Source organism: Loxodonta africana, chromosome 23 (genome assembly GCF_030014295.1).
Source record: "Loxodonta africana isolate mLoxAfr1 chromosome 23, mLoxAfr1.hap2, whole genome shotgun sequence".
NCBI classification, from domain to species: domain Eukaryota; kingdom Metazoa; phylum Chordata; class Mammalia; order Proboscidea; family Elephantidae; genus Loxodonta; species Loxodonta africana.
This window is the reverse complement of record NC_087364.1, coordinates 74,331,637-74,351,129: the sequence shown is the minus strand read 5'-3', so window position 1 is coordinate 74,351,129 and position 19,493 is coordinate 74,331,637. Positions and strand designations below refer to the sequence as shown.

General features: G+C 44.7%; 1 protein-coding gene across 2 annotated transcripts in view; it reads left to right on the top strand.

Moving 5' to 3' along the window:
- VEPH1 (ventricular zone expressed PH domain containing 1) overlaps positions 1–19,493 on the top strand; it is a 251,398-nt gene that overhangs the window by 78,909 nt on the left and 152,996 nt on the right. For both annotated transcript variants that reach the window (XM_003416131.4, XM_003416132.4), the window contains exon 5: positions 10,675–10,884. In XM_003416131.4, the coding sequence (XP_003416179.1) occupies positions 10,675–10,884 (210 nt within the window). The remainder of the gene's footprint in view (positions 1–10,674; positions 10,885–19,493) is intronic.

Here is a 19,493-nt window from a genome sequence, read left to right as displayed (position 1 = left end):
CCCTTGGAGTCTGTGGTTTCTCTGGTAGGGCCAAGGGAAAGACCAGAGCATCACCTGATTTAGAGGGAAATTAGCCGACAGTGAGGGCAAAGGCCCATTTTCTACACAGTATATCAGCTTTTGTTCTTTGGATTCAATAGAGTGTAACAGTTAGGATGCTGGTGATTATCAGTTACGGAACACCCAATCCACATTAGTTTAAATAATAAAAGGAATGGATTGACTCAAGTGATGGAAAAACCTTCAGAGGAGGCTTGATTCAAGGGCTCAGATCATGGGAACGGAACGGTTTCTGTGTATCCCCCTCTCAGATTTGGTTTCCAGGTTTTGACTTCCATTTTCTATAGGCTTTCTCCTCGTCCAGAGAGATGATAGGAGCTCTGTGGGAGCGATGCCTCTCCTATCTCCATCCACCAACATCCAGGCATAGGTCCTGGTATTCTCACTGATGGGAACACATGCCCTACCCCTGGAGCTTCTCCAGAACCACAAAGATACCCAGACAGGAACGAGAGGCTTCTGGCAAGGGGGAGGGAGGAAATGGATCCTAGAGGCAACCAGCACAGGTGCACAGCAGAGATTAATGTTCAACCTGAAGTCGTATCAATTATGGTTGCACCAATGCTCCATTTCCACCGCTTGAAAAACCAACACTAAGATGAACAACTGTTTCCAGCATTCTGTTTGTTCAAAGAAAGGCAGCCTAGTGGTTGTATGTATAATTAGTCGCAATAAACTGTAAACTCCTTGCTGGAAGGAATGATTTCCTCTTTTCCTCCGTACCCCAGTCCTTAGCATTGTATCTGATGGAGCTCAATAAACATTCATAGACCCAAACTGAATTAAATAGGGCTAAACGTGCTCTGGTGGAATAGTAGTTAAGAGCTACTGCTGCCAACCCAAAGGTCGGCAGTTCGAATCCGCCAGGCACTCCTTGGAAACTCTATGGGACACTTCTACTCTGTCCTATAGGGTTGCTATGAGTTGGAATCGACTCAACGGCAGTGGGTTTGGTTTGGTTTTTTGTATAAGTGCTCTGCAAATGTATGAATAGAGAGGGAGAAGTAATGAATTGTGCCCCAAAGGGAAATAAGTGCCATGAAGACCCACAAAGGGCCAGGCCTGAAGAATGAGAAGCATTGTGCCAGGTGGAGCAGAGGGGCAAAGGGCCCTTCAAGAAGTGGGAGCCCTGGACGCTGGACCACAGGTTTCACAGGAAGTCTTCAGGGGATGAAGTCAGGAAGACTGCTTGGTGTCAGATCATGAAGGGAGGTTGATATTATACTAAGGGATTTTGGATTTTATGGAGAGACTTCAAGCCTATCTTTGTGTAGCTGTACTCAAAGGATTTTAAATAGGGCATGACATTTTAAAAAGAACCCAGCTAACAAATAGCCAGAAGTGTGAGAAATTAGGATGAGGGAGAAGCTGGGATGAGGAGTGGGCAGTTAGAAGGGAAAACTTTGATAAGAGTTGAAACCAGAGCAATTTGAGTGGTGTTTCTAAGGTAAAATAAAATGAGCTTGATGATGATTAAATGTGGTAGAGATGGGGGTAGGAAGGGGACAGAGAAAGAAAAGGAGTTAGAGAGAACTGAATGCTGAGGTTTCTGCTTGATAGAAAGATAACAGTGAGGATGGAGAGTTGAACTCATTGCAGAGAACACGGAAGGAGTAAGTTTAATGGGGCAGTTGATGAGTTTGTGGTGGGACTTAGATTTGTGTGAATCATTGAAAATCAGGAGCTCAGGAGGGATCAGGGCTTGAGAGATGGATCTCAGCATTGTCAGTGATTTGGTGACAGGCATAGCTGGGGCAGTAAAGGATATTCCAGGTATAAATATGATGCAGAAAAGGAGTAAGTAGAGAGGAAACATAAGAGTTACCTGGAGCACTGAGGATCAAACTTTGATGAGCATCAGAATCACCTGGAGCATTTCTTAAAACACAGGTAGCTCAGCCCACCCCGGTGGTACCTGCCCAGTAGGTCTGGGATGGAGCCTGAGATCCTGCCTTTTGCATAAGCTCCCAGGTGATGCTGATACTGCTGGTCCAGAGACCACACTTTGAGTGGCAAGTCTAGGGGTTGGGTGGAGGACTGGGGACCTCTGTGCTACCTGATGAGCATCTTTATTTTGCCCTTAGAACACTTTATTGTCATTATTTTTGCATGTCTGTCTCTTCCAATGGACTGCAAACACCTTGAGGAGCAGAGGGTTCTTAATGGGTCAGCAGGACTGTGTTCCTTGGGGGAGGCTCTAGAGGATAATTTAGAGACTCTTTTCTTCCTTTTCCAGCCTCTAGAGGTTGGCTGCATTCCTTGGCTTGTGACCCCACACCACTCTACTTCTGCTCTCATGGTCATATCTCCTTCTCTGACTTTGACCCTTCTGCTTCCCTGGCATAAGGACTCTTGTGATTACATCGGGGCCAATCAGATCACCCAGGGTGATCTTTCCATCTCAAGATCCCTGGCTTAATCACATCCACAGAGTCCTTTTTGCCACGTAAGGTAATGCATTCACAGGCTCCAGGATTTGGACATGGATGTTTTTGGGGGACATCATTCAGCCTACCTCAGATGGAGACTGAGGACCTGGTACTATGGGAAACAGGGAGAAGATGAAAAGGCCAAATATGGTTTTATAAAGGAGGCAGCCGGCGTGCCATTTTGTCTGCAGTCTGAGAGCAATGACAAAACCGACAGCTTTGGGAAAGGCAGGTACAGTAGAAGTTCATGGGGGATCTGGGAATAGTATGTTATACTTATTTCCCATGGGGTGGAGGCAGGCTTGAAGGTAAGTGGAGTCAGGAGGGGGCTTTATTTAGAGGAATGGGAGGGGGAAAGGACTCGGGGTCACAGTGGATTTCAAGAGTAGGGTGGCAACACATGTGGCATTCAAAGACACCCTGCCAGACCCCTGGGTATAGCCCTTCAATGCCTGGCTGGAGACTCAGGGCAGGGGTTGTGAGGCCATTCAAGCCAGGCCCCTGCTCACTTCCTGTCCTCTGCAGCCCCTTTAGCTCCAACACCTTGAATAATTACAGTCCCAAGGGCCTTCAGATGGGTGCTCTCTCTCCAAGCATGGAGGCTTTATGTATCCACCATGTTCTCTGCCTGGAATGTTCTTCCCTCACCACTACCACCATTTCTGGACTAGTATTTCTGACCTTTTATACCAAACCAAAATCCATCGCCATCAAGTCAGTTCTGACTCTGGCCAACTCTATAGGACAGAGTAGAACTGCCCCATAGGATCTCCAAGGACCAGCTGGTAGATTTGAACTGCCAATCTTTTGGTAAACAGCCTGAGTGCTTAACCACTGCACCGTCTTCTCTGACTCCCCCACCTGTCCATGTCTGCCACAGCGAGTATCACATTGTAGCGAACTTGTCTCTGCTAGTCTGTCTCCATCTGCGCTACGATAGGACTGCTTGATCTCATTCCAGAAGTCAGTTAATGATTTTTCTTACATGGATGAGTTTGTATTCATGACTAAGTTTGCGTGGGACGGTATCATTCACAATGGACTTTTTTATATCCACGATCTCATTTAATCCTACCAATCACTTTAGGGTGTGTTATTATTTACTTTTTTTTTTTTTGCTCTCTATTTTAGAAAAGATAAAATTAATTTCCTGAGAAGTTAGTTGCCTTTTCCACCATCACATAGGTAGTAAGTGGTAAGTGATGGATCCAGGACTTTGAAGCCAGACACCCTGGCTCCTATCTCCTTCCTCTCCTGACCTGGGAAAGTAACTGAGCAGCCCCTACTTGTGAAGGCTACAAGGGGTAGTCTTCTGTGCTGGTGACAGTGGGCAGGGGAGGATGGACAAAGGGCACTAATGGTTGCCACACTCTACCATGTCCCATGCATTGTGCAAGGTGTTTTGCATACACTAGGTCATTTTAGCTCTACAGCAGCCTTTTCATTTTATAAATGGAAAAGCTGAAGTTGGAGAGGTGGAGAACAATGGTCCTACCAACGAGTAACTTGATGAAGTGGCTCTGTGTGCCCCCTCATCTTCATCAGCACTTGCCATTTTTGTATGGGCAGTGGAGGCTTGCATGTTGCTCTTATGCTGAACAGGCTTCAGTGGAGCTTCCAGATAAGACAGTCCAGGAAGAAAGACCTGGATATCTACTTCCAAAAATATCAGCCGTGAAAACCGTCCAGATCACAACGGTCCAATCCAGTTGTGCGTGGGGTCAACACGAGTTGGAAGTTGACTCGGTGGCAGTTAACAACAATGCCAGCCGCTTCAGTCATCTTGTCCTCCCTACGCCTGCTGTATACAGAAAATCTGGAACTGATGCTAGAGGTCACTGCCCAAAGCCTTACCAGTAAGGCCAGGTTGCTGTGTAAACCTAGTCTAATCCCATCAATGAGGTCTTTTGACCTCAAAAAAAAAAAAAAAACCCTCGTTGCCATCAATTCCGACTCATAGCCACCCTTTAGGATACGGTAGAACTGTCCCAAAGGGTTTCCAAGCAGCAGCTGGTGGATTTGAACTACTGGCCATTGGGTTAGCAGCCTGAGCTCTTAACCACTTCACCACCAGGGCTCCTTTTGACTTCAGTACACCAACACATTGAGGCTGTAAGGCTGTGGTGTGTTAAGCACATGGGATTTCCAGAGGACAGAGTAGAGCAGATGGGAGATGGCAGTCAGAAGGGTGGGTCAGAAAATAGAGAAGGAGGAGACTTGAGCAGAATGAGGAAGAGAAGGTAAAAGCAGATTCCCGTAGGTATTGTGGGGATGCCATGTGGATGCCAGAATGAAGAGGCAAATGAAGAGCAAGCACCCATAGTAGTGGGAATGGACCCCGCCCATGCCAGGATCCTAACTAGAAAGGTGGAAGAAGTCTTGAGAAAGGAACTGCCCAACCCTTTGTTCTATCCTCGCTTTCCTTCATGCTAAAGCTGCCCCTCTGCTCGCCTCCTATGATCGTGATGGGTGGTGACTGTTCCCATTAGCAGCCCTTACGGGAATCCAGTATATAGGCTCACCTCCCAGGGCCATGCTCGAGTCTAGCCAGTGGGAGGAATAGAACTTAGTAACAGGCATGAGCACATCGGTTATTATCCCCAGGAGGTGGGCTTCTAGCCCCAAGCATGGGGGATGAGTGGCAGAAAGCGGCAAGTTCAGCCCTGTATGGATTTACGTCCAGACCCAGAGGTGTTGCTTTTGTGGTCTGCTCCCTGGAGGAGAGAGTCGTTCTTCAGGATTTTCTCTCAGCAGTGTAGGGCATTCCTATCCACATAGCTAACTCTATAGCACCTAACACAGCACCACCAGGCCAACAAGAGGCAGAGCTCAGCATGGGTATTTATTTAAAATAAAAGCCATTTTCAGGACATTAAGGAGAAGAAGTGATGGCATCCATCGACGGTTGCACAACATCTTTGGAGCGGAGCCATGGTTTTCAGACTCTATCACACCTTTTCAGCATGGTGGGAGTCGGGTAGTGGTAAAGGAAAAGAGTAGTTACTCTGTAGGTTTCTGAAGATTAACCGAGATTCTTACTGTAGCCTAATTAACTGAGAGAGAGAATTGGGCCCGGAGACTAATTAAGAGGAACACACGCAAATGCACTCTCACTCTCTGTCTGGCACGTGCGCACACACACACACAATAGCTCTACCTTTTATTCTTTGCGTAAGAATTTAAATGTCATTTTCTGCCAATTAAGTTACGATGTGTTTTCAGATGCCCCTTCTCTCCAGGCGCCCAAGGCCTGGGAGATAAAGCAGACCCACACAGCTTCAGTTCAACCTAAAGTGCTAAACTGATGAATAGACTCCTATAAACCAAAAAACCAAACCTGTTGCTGTCGAGTCGATTCTGACTTATAACGACCCTATAGAACAGAGTAGAACTGTCCCATAGTGTTTCCAAGGAGTGCCTGGGAAATTGGAACAGCTGGCCTTTTGGTTAGCAGCCATAGTTGTTAACCACTATGCCACCAGGGTTTTCAAAAAGTGATTGATTCTGCTCAAGAAGGGCCAGAAGAGCCAGGGTCCACCTTAGTTCCCTTTGGTTCCCCTAGTCCCCCTAGGTTCCTTCCTTTAGAGAGTCCTGGTCTGGCTCTCCTTTAGCTGTGCTTCCACCCTGTTCCCAACCACCTTGCTTATTAAACCACAGCCCAGGTAACAGGGACTTTGGAATTCCCCACCTAAGTACCTTGAGCCTGCTTGCAAAACTTGTGCAGGCCTGGTCACTGGAACAGGCCATGCCAACAGTGTGACCCCATAGCCCTGAGTGGCGGCCTCACATGAGGCTCCTTGCGAGGCAAAGCCAGGAGGAGAAGGGAGGGGCGGGGAACAAGGGCTGGGGGCCACCTCACCCCTCTAAAGAAGCCAACAATCCTAAATTCAAATCAGGCCTCCAGATGGTCGTAAAGGTACGTTTGTCAGGAAGGAGGATGAAAGGTTTCATGTAGCTGCTGAGGATTTAGATGCGTGGTGGGGGGGCATAGCCCCAGGCCCTGCATATGTTAGGGTGGGCCAGAGGGCTGACTCCTCAGCAGGGGACATATTTGAGATTGGTTTTGAATGTGTGAGAGTTCTCTGTATGTTGAAGCCACTGTGGGTGGTGGGTCCCATGTAGCATTATGAGAGGGTTCCCCAGGGGAAGAAGTAGTGGATTCACCCATCAATGAAGACCCTGGAAAGCCATGGCATTGGGATTCTGGCCATAAACCACGAACCAGACCTTGATGTTACAAGAATAGAACACGAAGGGGACTGGGGAATGGAATGTTCTAGAATAAGGCGGGATACGTGTAAGCGTTTTCCATTCCTAAAAGCCTTGGGTTAAGCATGTTGCCCTGACCTAGAGCAGGTGTCTGACATGCCTGCCGTACGTGCTGGGGACCTCTCTTGACTTCTCTGACAGACGTACAATTGCTCCATAATGCACAGGCAGCATTTATAGAAGCCTTCATTTATATGGCACCCTGGTGGCGCAGTGGCTAAGAGTTTGGCTGCTAACCAAGAGGTCACCAGTTCGAATCCACCAGGCACTCCTTGGAAACCCTGTGGGGTAGTTCTACTCTGTCCTATAGGGTCGCTATGAGTTGGAATCAACTCAACACAACAGGTTTGATTTTGGTTTCACTCATATGCCGTTTACTGGAAGCCAGCCTTGCCCTTTCCTCCAAAAGTACAGGATAGGAATGTATATTTCAACTCTTTATATGGGATAGTTTTAATTATCTCAAAACTTTCTTCCTTTATATTGCTGTTAGCTATGTTGTACATAACACACCATAGTATATATGTTTAAACATTATGTATGAATAATTAACTGCTATGGGGTGGAACCCAAACCAAACCAGTCGCTGTGGAGTCTGTTCTGACTCAGGGTGGCCCCATGTGTGTCAGAGTAGAACTCTGCTCCACAGGGTTTCCAATGGCAGATTTTTTGGAAGTAGATTGCCAAGCCTTTCTTCTGAGGCACCTCTGGTAGACTCAACCTCCAACCTTTCAGTTAGCAGCCATGCAGATTAGCTGTTTGTACCAGCCAGAGACTCTGCTTTGGCGTGAGAGGTATTTTATTCAAAGGCTACCCTATAAAATCATTTAGATTTACCTTCCTTTGGTTTATTCCTCAAATAGTTATTAACTCACCTTCAGGCCAAGCTCTGTGCTAGGCATTGGGTGTACAATAGAGTACAAGATAGACATTTCTTAACCTAGAGGAGCTTTCATTCCAGCGTGAGTCAGACATCTAGACCAGCAGTAACAAGGAAACGTAAGAAGGGACCTGCTAGTTCCCATTTAGGGTAAAGTGGGAGCTTCAGTGGGGGACTAGACTGAGAGGGAAGAGGAGGGAAGCCCAGGAAGGCTTTTTGAGGAAAGAACAGTTAATCAGAGGCCTGGAGTATGAGAAGGACTTAGTTCAGTAAAATAGGGGGAAGCAAGAATTCCAGGCAGAGGGAATCACGTGAGAGAAGTCCCAGGCTTAGGAGGTCAAGGAAATGTTTAAATAATCAAGCATGGTGGAAGTATGATAGGTGATGAGGTCTGGATGGGGAGGGTGGAGTGGGTGGGTGTTTCAGTCATCTAGTGCTGCTATAACAGAAACACCACAATGGATGGCTTTAACAAACAGAAATTTATTCTCTCACAGCCTAGGAGGCTGGAAGTCCGAATTCAGGGAGCCAACTCCAGGGCAAGGCTTTCTCTTTCTATCGGTTCTGGGGTAAGGTTCTTGTCATTAATCTTCCCCTCGTCTAGGAGCTTCTCAACCCGGGGACCTTGGGTCCAAAGGACGTGCTCTGCTCCCGGCACTTCTTTCTTGGTGGTATGAGGTCCCTTCTCTCTCTGTTCATTTCTCTCTTTCGTATCTCAAAAGAGATTGACTCAAGATACAACCTGATCCTGTAGATTGAGTCCTGCCTCATTAACATAACTTCCTCTACTCCTGCTTCATTAGCATCATAGAGGTTAGGATTTACAACACACAGGATAATCATATTAGATCACAAAATGGAGGACAACCACACAATACTGGGAATCATGGCTTAGCCAAGTTGATACACATTTTGGGGGGACACAATTCATAACTGTGGATAAGGGGAGGTACTTGAAAAGGTAGAAAAGAGTCAACTCAGAAAAAGGTATGTTAAGCCTCTGTCTTGAGAAATATGGCAAATTACTGAAGATCTTTAAGCAGGGAAGGGGCACCATGGTGACCACAGGGCAGAAAAGGAATTGGATGGGCAAGACCAAAGGCAGGGAGGCCAGTTAGGAGGCTGTTGGAATAACCTACTGCAGGATGGTTGGGTCACTGATCTCAACTTAAATGAGAGAGGCCTTCTCTGACCCCCAGCCTAAATTAGCGTCCCTGGGCAGCCTCTCACAAAACCCTGTATTTGCCTACATGGCATTTATTAAAATTTATAATTAGGCATTTCTGGTTTAATTATTTGCTTTAGTGAATATCTCCTTTATTAGCTAGCAAATTATTCCGTGGGAGCAGGAATCCTGTCAGATTTTTCCACTTATTTCTCCAGCACCTAGAACAAGACCTTGCAAATAGGAGGTGCTCAATAAATTCTTAGGAGTGAGCGGGTGATTGGATAAATGGATGGAGATGGAGGGAGGTGGACAGATCTGTGGGTACAAACACAAACAATATTGCTGTTGAGTCGGTTCCAACTCATGGTGACCCCATGCACGCAGGGTAGAACTGCTCCACAGAGTTTTCAAGGCTGTGACCTTTCGGAAAGAGCCCTGGTGGGGTGTTGCAGTGGTTAAGTGTTCGGCTGCTAACCAAAAGGTGGGCAGTTCGAACCCACCAGCCACTCCACGGGAGAAAGATGTGGCAGTCTGCTTCCATAAAGATTTACAGCCCTGGAAACCCTATGGGGCAGTTCCACTCTGTCCTGTAGGGTCACTATGAGTCCAAATTCAACTCAATGGCGATGGTTTTTTTCGGTGGACCTTTTGGAAGCAGATCCCCAGGGCTTTCTTCCAAGGTGCCTCTGGGCGGGTTTGAATGCCAACACCTAAGTACCCACAGGAGTCCCTGAGTGACACGAAAGGATAGCCTAGTAGTTGAGCATTTAACCTTTTGCAACACCCAGGGACTCCTGTGGCACACTTAGGAGAAACAGAATTCTAGAGTGGTTCCCAGATTTCCAGCTTGAGCAACCAGGTGGGATAATGATATCATTTATGGAGAAAGGAGACATTTAGGGCCATAGGGGGTGGTGGGAGAAGCAAGTTTTCAGGAAGCTACAGGTTTTACTGGAAGCTACATTTAATGTCTATCTGAGAAAAATAATGATAAAATAAAAAAGAAAATCAGCAAAACACAAAGTAAATAACAGAAATATGGAAAATATAAGGGCCAAATCATTTTTACTTTCATTGTTCAGTTTTCCACAGGTTGCTATTTTCATTTGCCATATTTTAGCATATAAACCGATTCATTGCCTGTGTGTATTAGCATAGTGACTTTATTCCACACACACACACACACAAAAAAACATATTTTCTTTAATATGAATTACTGCATCCCTATATTCATAAAAGCATTAAAAATCGAGAGGCGTATTAGGGTAGTGGGATAATGGTGGAAATCATTTTACTTAAATAATTTTCTTTATGTTATTATTATGTCTTTGTAATCAAATGAAAAACTGAAGAAAAATGTGGTAGCTCTTTCCTGCTGTCTTAGTTTTGTTATTAAATATTTCCCAACCATATTTTTTCCAATTTGAAGGCTTTGATTAAAGTCAGTGAAGAGATCTTACATACTTATATTGTCCTTTAAGTTGCAACTCCCACAGTGGCTTGGAGGAAATGTTGTTACATTGTTGCATCATTCCTAATGAGGAAGTAACACGTCAAACTTAATCTACCAACAAGGGCATCTAAGCACTCTGTAAACTCCACTCTACAACTGCTGAGCACAGATTACAAATATTTTAAGAAAAGGAAACTGAAACCTCTGCAGATTTTAATGTAAATTTTAAATTCCAAATTTGGGAGATCTGCTTGTATTCCAGTGAGGATAATAATCACAGAATGTGTCAAGTTCAGATTTAATGCAAAAAATATTTGCTTTCAGGATCGATCCTGACTTAATAAGGAATTAAGTACCGTACATTTAATTAATTTTCTCCTTGTTTCTTCTTTCCTCCTCTCCTTTCTTTCTGTAGATGGTTCAGAAGTGTATTCCTTTCCTAATTGGGCATTTGAAGGATTCAACCCATACTGACGTCATCCTAAACATCCTCGTAGAGATAGCAGCCTACGAACCTATAGCTTTGAACAGTTTCCTTCCAATGCTGAAAGAGATTGGTGAGCGGTTCCCCTACCTCATCGGACAAATGGCGAGGATCTATGGAGCTGTTGGACATGTCGATGAAGTAAGTTCAGCTTTTTTTAATCCATTTCACTAAATTCCACTGGCATGTCACCCACTGGAGGGAGTTCTGTGATCTCTGACTTGTGCTGAACTTCTGACAGCTCCTGCTTCTATTTCAAACTCTTTCCATCGCCTGTGGCCTCCGGGTCAAGGGCTCATTGTAACAAGGCTATGAGGAAGGTTCAGCAAGTGAGAATTTTATTGCTGGAGTGGTCAGGTGAAGAAATAGAAAGGTTAAAATGGAGAAAGTCACATAAAGATTCTAGACCAGTTTTGAATAACAACAACTAGTAAGAATTTCATCTCATTTCTGGTTGCAGTTCTGCTGAAACTAATCCAGGAGACCATCAGTTAGCGTCAGGTCTCAGAGACCACCCATTAATGAGAGTCCATAGTTCCCATCAGTTAGCGTTAGGTCTCAGAGACCACCCATTAATGAGAGTCCATAGCTCCCATGTCAATCGGCTGGACTCGGTATGTGTTGAGCTCTCAAGATGAGGTTACTTTGGAGAGTGAAATAAACTTTCACGGATGTTTAAAAGTCCTAGCCTAAATATTTGCACAATGGGATCTTTCAGCAGGGACAACAGGAAGCCATTAGAGCTTGTAGGGATTAGGCAACTAAGAGTTTCCAGTTTTCAGAAATTCAAGTTCTGGATGGTGTGTGTGTGTGTATGCATACACACACACACACACACACACACACACACCTGTCTGATGACTTTATATTGGGATTTATGATTTTTATCTTTTTTAAAATAAAAGCAAATATGTAATTGATAGGAGCTTTCCCTTTACCCATGTACGTATAATATAATTAGCTATAATATAAAATTGTACAACTAAAAGTTGAACTAGAAGTTCAACCCCTTGACTCTGCACAAGTTAAAATTAAAAACCAGAAAGGTTAGGTGACTTACCCAGACTCAGACTAGGTTAGCCACTGACCCAGTTAGAATTAGGTCTTTGGTATCCTTGGCATTCATTTATAAATTTTGTCATAAAATGAATCTTTGGTTCTGTTTTGATTTTTTTCTGCTGAGAGTTGTAAAGAGCCAGGTGAGTTTTGGCTCCTGGTGGAGGCCTTTCTCCTCTAGCTCCCCGCAAAGAAGGCGGAAGAGCTGAGCCCACAAGTGGCCGCATACGTCAACGTAAGGGTGGATGTTTTAAGAGTATTTCATTGGTGTGGACATGCTGCTTAGCATAATCCTTCCTGTTCACTGCTGTTACGGATGTCTCACCCCGCACGTTCTGCCTTCTGGTGACGCGTTCACATGCTGTGTCACCTTTGCTGCCGGCAAAGCCTGCTGGTGGCCCCAAGTGTTCCTAGGCCCACTTTGGCTGCCAGCTGTTGGACTAAATCTGCTGACCTTTTAGATCTCTGCAAGGACCGAGAAATTCAATCTCTGATGCGCAAGGCCCTGGAATCTCTAAAACATGCAGTCTTTCTGCACTTTAATGGTATTTCTTTTTGTCACAAATGCATTTGTGGTTCATTAATGTGTCGTAATGCACAGTGGAAGTGACTTAACTTTTTGTGGAAAGTGTAATCTGCAAAAAAACAGTAGCCACATGCAATTACATCACTGTCGGTTTTTCTGAATTAAGGTAACCTGTATGTGACCACTGTGCACCTCTCAGTGGGTGCAGGGAGAAGGAGAGGTGTATCTGAACAGCCCAAGGAGTGATTTCAGAACACGCGTACTCTCTCTTTCTCTTACTCATAGAGGCGAAAAAAAGGAACAAAACTCTTCTGGTGGTTCGAATTCAACTCCCCAGCAGAGGACAGTTCTAGTTTAGATACTTTGCAAATATATCTGGATATCAGGATTACATGGGCAACTTTTTAAATAATATAAATTCCTGGGCCCATAGAATACCCACTAAATCAAAATCTCCAGGAAAGGGCCCCGAAATCTGGATTTACAGGAGCCTCTGCCAGGGTCATTCTGATGTAGCTGGTTTGTGGATCAGCATTTGGGAGCCCCTGACTTTGAGTATTTGCAGCAGTTTCTTGCTTAGACTAAAAGCAATCCTATAGGACAGAGTAGAACTGCCCCATACGGTTTCCAAGGAGTGCCTGGTGGATTCAAACTGACAACCTTTTGGTTAGCAGCCATAGCTGTTAACCACAGGGTCACCAGGGTTTCTGAGGCTAAGAATCAGGTCCTGCCCAATTTCCAATCCTGGTCTTTGCTATCATACCATTGCTCATCAATTAGAATCTTTCGAGACTACCTTTGTAGCAGTTTAGATTAGGTTTGGCTGAGAGTAATACAAAAACCCAAAAGAACACTGGCTTATCTGTTTTTCTCACACATAAAAAAAGTCTAGAAGTCTGGAACTCCATGTGGTCCACAGTTTCAGGCACCCAGGCTCCTTCTGTCTTATTGCTGCGTTGTTGTTGAGCACACCAGAGAACACACGGCTTCCCTCTCATGGTCCAACCCTAACGCATCTCCACCCATCAGGTCATTATTTCAGCCACCAGAAAAGAAGAAGGGGAGAAGGACTCTTCCGGGCAGTCAAACACAACCTTTTGTTTGCACCCCATTGGCTAAGTAGACCAAAGAAACACAGGAGCATACCTTAGCTGCAAGGGAGGCAGAGACATTTAGGCTTGATTCAGGTGTCCACGCGCCCAGCTCATCAAGAGAAAGGCAGAAAGAATAGTGGAAGACAAATAGCCACTTCTATGAAAGTGGTCAAGTCATTTCATTTTTGGGGGGGTCTGTTTTCTGTCCTCAAAATTCATGGCTTTACACTGGATAACCTTCCTTCTGGCTCTGGTATCCTTTGATTCCGTTATTCCATTTCATTTAAAATTCGTCTAACAAAATTATCTATAAATGCCAGGCAGGCTCCGTGGCTCAGAAATAATGTCCCTTCTTATTTGTTTCTGATGTCTAAAATATTACCATGAAAAAGTCCTAATAGCTTCAAAGAATGCTAAACCCTGTAAGTCCCAAGAATAAATGCAGTAATCTAAGCTGCTGTTAACTGCCCAATTTAAGTGAACTTATTCAACTTTCTAAATAAAATCTTGTGAAGTGATATTCCTAAAGGCCAAAACCAACAGGCAAGATGTATATGTATCTCTATTTCTTCCTAGCCTGTTTCCAAAAGGGAACAGAAAGTTACCCAGGTACATTGAGAGGAGGAGCGTGAGAACAGAAGTCCTGTGTGGGGTCCTGGGCACTTACGGGGCAGGAAATTGAAATCAAGAAGGAACATTGCCCTCAGAAAGCCTCCAGCATATTCTATGTGGAGAGCTTGGTCTCTGAGGAGACAGGGGGAGCTTTAAATGAGAAATGGAAACATTCGGGTGTTAGTGGTGAGGGCAGTCAAGGGACCCAAGTGAACTTGAGCCCAAAGGCCTTCTTTCTCATTCTATTCTGTTCTCATCTCAAAATTGACTTGAAGTTTTTCTATTTGACATCAAAGGAAAATTTTTGGTTGTGTTCAGGGGTTCAAATTATCAGATAATTTTGTTGCTAGGATTTAAAAGATTTTGGAAATGCAGAAAAGCCAATCCAACTTTGAGCATCTCATTCTCAACTTTTGAAACATACAATCTGTGACTGGTTGGAGCCCATTGTAAGACACCTCTCTCGTTGCCTGGCTTCCTGAAAACCCCATCGTTCAATTCCTTATGAGGAAGTGGGGAGTCTCCTGAGGGTGTGCAGTCATCAAGCTGGTGATGGGGGGAGGGGGGAGACAGTCAGCCTGGAATCACACACCTTATTAATTGGCTTATGCCTCACCTTCTGTGCCCGCATGAAGCCAGGTGTAAGAACTGCAGGGCTGGCTACAGGGAACCAGACTGGCTGTGCCTGTCATTCAAATCAGGGCCCATCTGGGCAGCCAAACTGTTTTCAACAGCTTGATAGCAGCATCACCATTCTTCTATCTCTATTACACCCAGCAGCAAAGAGTTGTATATACAAGACAAAAAATAAATCTCACAGATGCTTGTTTTCTTTATCTCCCAAATTAACTCAGGAGCGTTTCCCCCGTATGGTGCTTGGGTCAGTATGGGAAGCTGTGCAGTGACTTGCCGCCATTTCCAGGTGTGTGCTGGCATCCAACGCCCATTTATTGGATGGAGAGTGTGGCTGGGAGGACCAAAGGGCAGAGACTCAGCTTCTGGGACAACTGATGAGTTGTTGCCTTTGAGGTGCACCTTCTGTGGTTCTGTCCAGGGGAGGTCAACCCCAGTTCTTCATCACCAGGATTTACCCCACTCCTGGGGTATGCTCAGTTGAGACAAAGGCATAAAGAACAAATAATATTTTAATATAAATGTCCTAAATAGGAAAAAATGCACAGGTCCTTTTGCTTTCTCAAATAAGAAGATTGCAGTGGAGACCTCTCAGACAACAGCAAAAATGACTTTTTCTTAACTCCTATGGTTCCACCCCAACCCAAACATACATCAAGATAACTCACATAAAGCCACTTAGTACAGTGCCTGGCATATAGTAGGTGTTTGATAAATTCCAACTAACAACAACAATATGATAAAAACTTGCCTGGCTGCAGATGTCTAAAGACAGACAGATGTGCTTCTTTCCTCTTGAATGCATCTCTCGCAGTCCCTAGTTTTCTTCTTAAAAACACACGCCTATGTCCTTGCGCAAAGTCCCCTGGTGGCTCAGCCACTCACTGCCTATAGAATACTATTCAAATTCCTTTGTTTACCCCCAGCCTTCCTCTCTAGCTTCAGCTCTTTCCTGTCCAGCCTGCTTCATCTCCCCCATGTTCTGTCTACTCAAGATTTCACGTCCTTCCCAGAACACACCTTTCTCTAACATACGTCTTGATCTTTATAGCCTGTTCTCCTCCCAGGATGGTCCTACTCTCTTCTCTACCTGAAGAACTCATTCATCTTCCCTGACCCAGATCCAGTGTTACCTTTGCTGTGAGTTCTTCCTAGTTCGAAGTTAGTAACCCCCTCAGTTCTCCTGACACACCTTAGTTGTACCTCAGTGTAGTATCGGTCACGCCATATTGTATCTGTCTGTGTCCGTTTCTCCTCCACCAGTCTGTGGGTTCCCAGAGAGCAGGAATCATATTGTATCCATGCTAATCAGGCTGTGGCAAATGAATGAACGAGCACCAGAGAGTCAACGAGGGGATTTTAGGAGCCGTTCGTTAATTAATTGGGAGGTTGAATTCTCACTCATTACTTTCATTAAGTCAAGCCTTTATCCAGTTATAACTTAAGAGAGAGGAGAAGGAGATATTAATATTGATACATCAGAGTCCACACAGTTTATCTCTGGCATCTAACAGGTAAACAACGAGGATGAGACTGGCAGGGGAATATGGGTCATTAACCAGAAAGCATGTGGCCAGGCATGGCCATCTCTGATTCCAGCAGATGCTGGCTCCTTGGTAGGTGACATAAGAAAAAGGTGACAGTGATAGATCATGAAAGGGGGTTTTCAGATGTGTGGCCTGTCTGCAGCCAGTGCTGCTGTAACAGAAATACAGTTGAATGGCTTTAAGAACAGAAATTTATTCTCTCATAATTCTGAAGGTTAAAAATCCAAATCAGGTTCTTGGCCGAGTCAATTCCTTCCTTGTAGGTAGCCCCAGGTGTTCTTTGGCACCTTGGTGTTCCTTGGCTTGTAGACAGTCCTTACGTGGCATCTGTCTCCCCTGTGTGTGTTTCTATGGCTATCCTGGTCTTTTCATCACTCAGAAATGATTAGGTTTAGAATCTCCCCTACTCTGGTATGGCTTCGTTAACATAACAGGAAAAACTCTACTTCCAAACAGGATCACATCCATAGGTACAATTCAACACATATTTTGCGGGGACACAATTCAATCTATAACAAGGCCTTAGCAGGCAGCAAACTGGTTGAAGTAAATTGCCAAACTGGAATATCAAGGACTATAGGCCTCAGTATGGATTGCACCTCAACATAAAGAATGTAAAAATACTCACAACTGGACCAATAAACAACATCATGATAAACAGAGAAAATGTTGAAGTTGTCAAGGATTTCATTTTAATTGGATCCACAATCACCACCCATGGAAGCAGCAGTCACGAAATCAAACAACTTATTGCGTTGGGCAAATCTGCCACAAAAGGCCTCTTTAAAGTGTTAAAAAGCAAAGATATCACTTTAAGGACTAAGGTGTGCTTGACCCAAGCCATGGTGTTTTCAATCACCTCACATGCATGCGAAAGCTGGACAGTGAATAAGGAAGACTGACGAAGAACTGATGCCTTTGAATTATGGCGTTGGTGAAGAATACTGAATATATGATGGACTGCCAAAAGAACAAACAAATCTATCTCAGGAGAAGTAAAACCAGAATGCTCTTTTAAAGCAACATGGCAAGACTTCATCTCACTTACTTTGGACGTGTTATCAGGCGGGACCAGTCCCTGAAGAAGGACATGAAGCTTGGTAGAGTAGAAGGTCAGGAAAAAAAGGAAGACCCTCAATGAGATGGATTGACACAGTGGCTGCAATAATAGGCTCAAACATAACAACCATTGTGAGGATGGTGCAGGACAGAGCAGCGTTTCATCCTGTTGTGCGTAGGGTTGCTCTAAGTCAGAGCTGACTGGATGGCACCAAACAGCAGCCACAAACTGAGCAGCGACGATCACCTAGGACATTTCTGCACCAGCATCCATCACAGGAATGATCTTGCTTCTGGTAGGGGCATCCATTGGGCACAGTATGGTCATTAAGAGGGCAGGCTTGGGAGTCAGACTTCCTTGATTTGAAAATGACTCAGCAGCTTACCAGCTCTGCAGTCTTGGGCCATTACATAGCCTCTCTTGACTCAGTTTCCTCTTTTTTAAATTGGGAATAACAATATTATTTGTTGCGAGAATTTAGTGAGTTAAACCATGTAGAATAGTGCCTGGCAAGTGGTAAACATCCAAGAAATGTCAACATGTTGTTACTCAGTGTTGCCCAAGGCTTTCTTGCTACATTGACTTGGATATAGGCTGAAACTTGAGCCTACTATATTGAAACTAGGGAAGACAGCAACCAAGTAAATGGCTAGCCTCTTCCCTGTTCTTCAAAGAAAGGGGCTGAATAGAAGGGTATGCATGGAGAAGTCAAAATGAGAGCAGGCCAAGTCAGATGAGGCACTATAAACAACTGCATACATTATCTAAATGTGTACCCCAGAACTGGCTCTGCCTTTTTCCTGCTTTAGGAAGTAACTGGTGTGTGTAAGTTTTTTCTCAGGGTGAAATGTATAGCTGCTTTATGTTTGTATTTGTATGCAGACCATCATTCCAAGGGGGAATAAAGGTAACAAAAACAATAATTAAGCTACAGTTTGTGAAATTTCAGAATTTAAAATAGGCTTTATTTTCTTAGGGCGCTAGAAGGATGAGTACAAGGCCTCCTATAAAGGGCAGGTGGTACACAGCTCCCCACCTATTAAGAACAGCTTGGGTAAGTTTGTAGCAATTTAAAAAAAAAAAAAACTCTAAATCTGAACTGGTTTAAATTAAACCTAAACCAGATTTTTTTGTGTTTCTTTTGTCCATAGAGGACTGAAATAGAATGTTTGTTTCGATTCTGAGGGTTTTATTTTTTTCATGACTCTCTTGCCTCCTTAGACACTCTCAGCCATACAGGGGGTACACAGGTTATCCTAGCCCGCTTTCCTAACATGAAAAAAAAAAAAAATGAGGCAACATGGAAAAGAGACTCCTTTAGGGATGGCTTTGATTTTTTTTGAGAGGCCAACTTGAATTCATGTGTCTGTCCATCTACTTAACTCTCCAAACAAGCAGACCTGGTCTTGTTTCTGGGTGGAAACCCAGGTCCTTACTCAGCGTGAGGCCTGTTGGCTAATCAACGAGAGACTGGGGTGGGAGAACAGGAAAGGCAGCTTTATTTCGTTGTAAGAGGAAATGGGGTCATTTGGAGCTGCTACTGTCAAGACTGCTTGCCAAGGGTGAGGAGACAAGTTACTTCGAAAGGGGTTTCCAAGTAGGGAGTTTATACAAGTTACGTCAGCAACATTCTTAACCGTACTACACAGGTGCGATGGGTTTACATGTAACCTGCAAGCAAAAGCAGGATTCAAACGCAAAGCTGGGGGGCAGGGGGAGCCCAGCAAAGGAAAGGATTTTGCAATACAACTCTGTAGAGCAGGGATCCAGGCAGAGAATACAGCACTGTGGGGGCCCTGTCTTAGTCTCATGGGAGACACGTTCTAGTGCCTCCTATACGCTCCATAGCTATGTACCAGGCCTGTGTGGTAGAAACAGACAAAATGCATTTCACAAATGATTTCATAGCACGTGGAAGGATGCTGTGGCCACTGTTTTTCCTCCGCTGAGACCCACCCATACCCTGCACCTGTGAGAAATCGCGTGGTGTGCCCTGCGGTGCAGCCGCTGCCAGGCTCGTGTTAAACCCTGAACCCTCTGCCTTGTTATTCTCACCAGCTGGAATACGCGGGCCAAGCACCAGGCGGTGTGCGTTACATCCTCTCTGGGCTCGGTGTTATGGACACTTTTCAAGAAAAGAAGTGACACCCATTTTGCCCAGGTCGTGTTTCTGGGACATCTGGCAGATTTGCCACAAAAACACTTTCAGGAAGAAAAGGAAA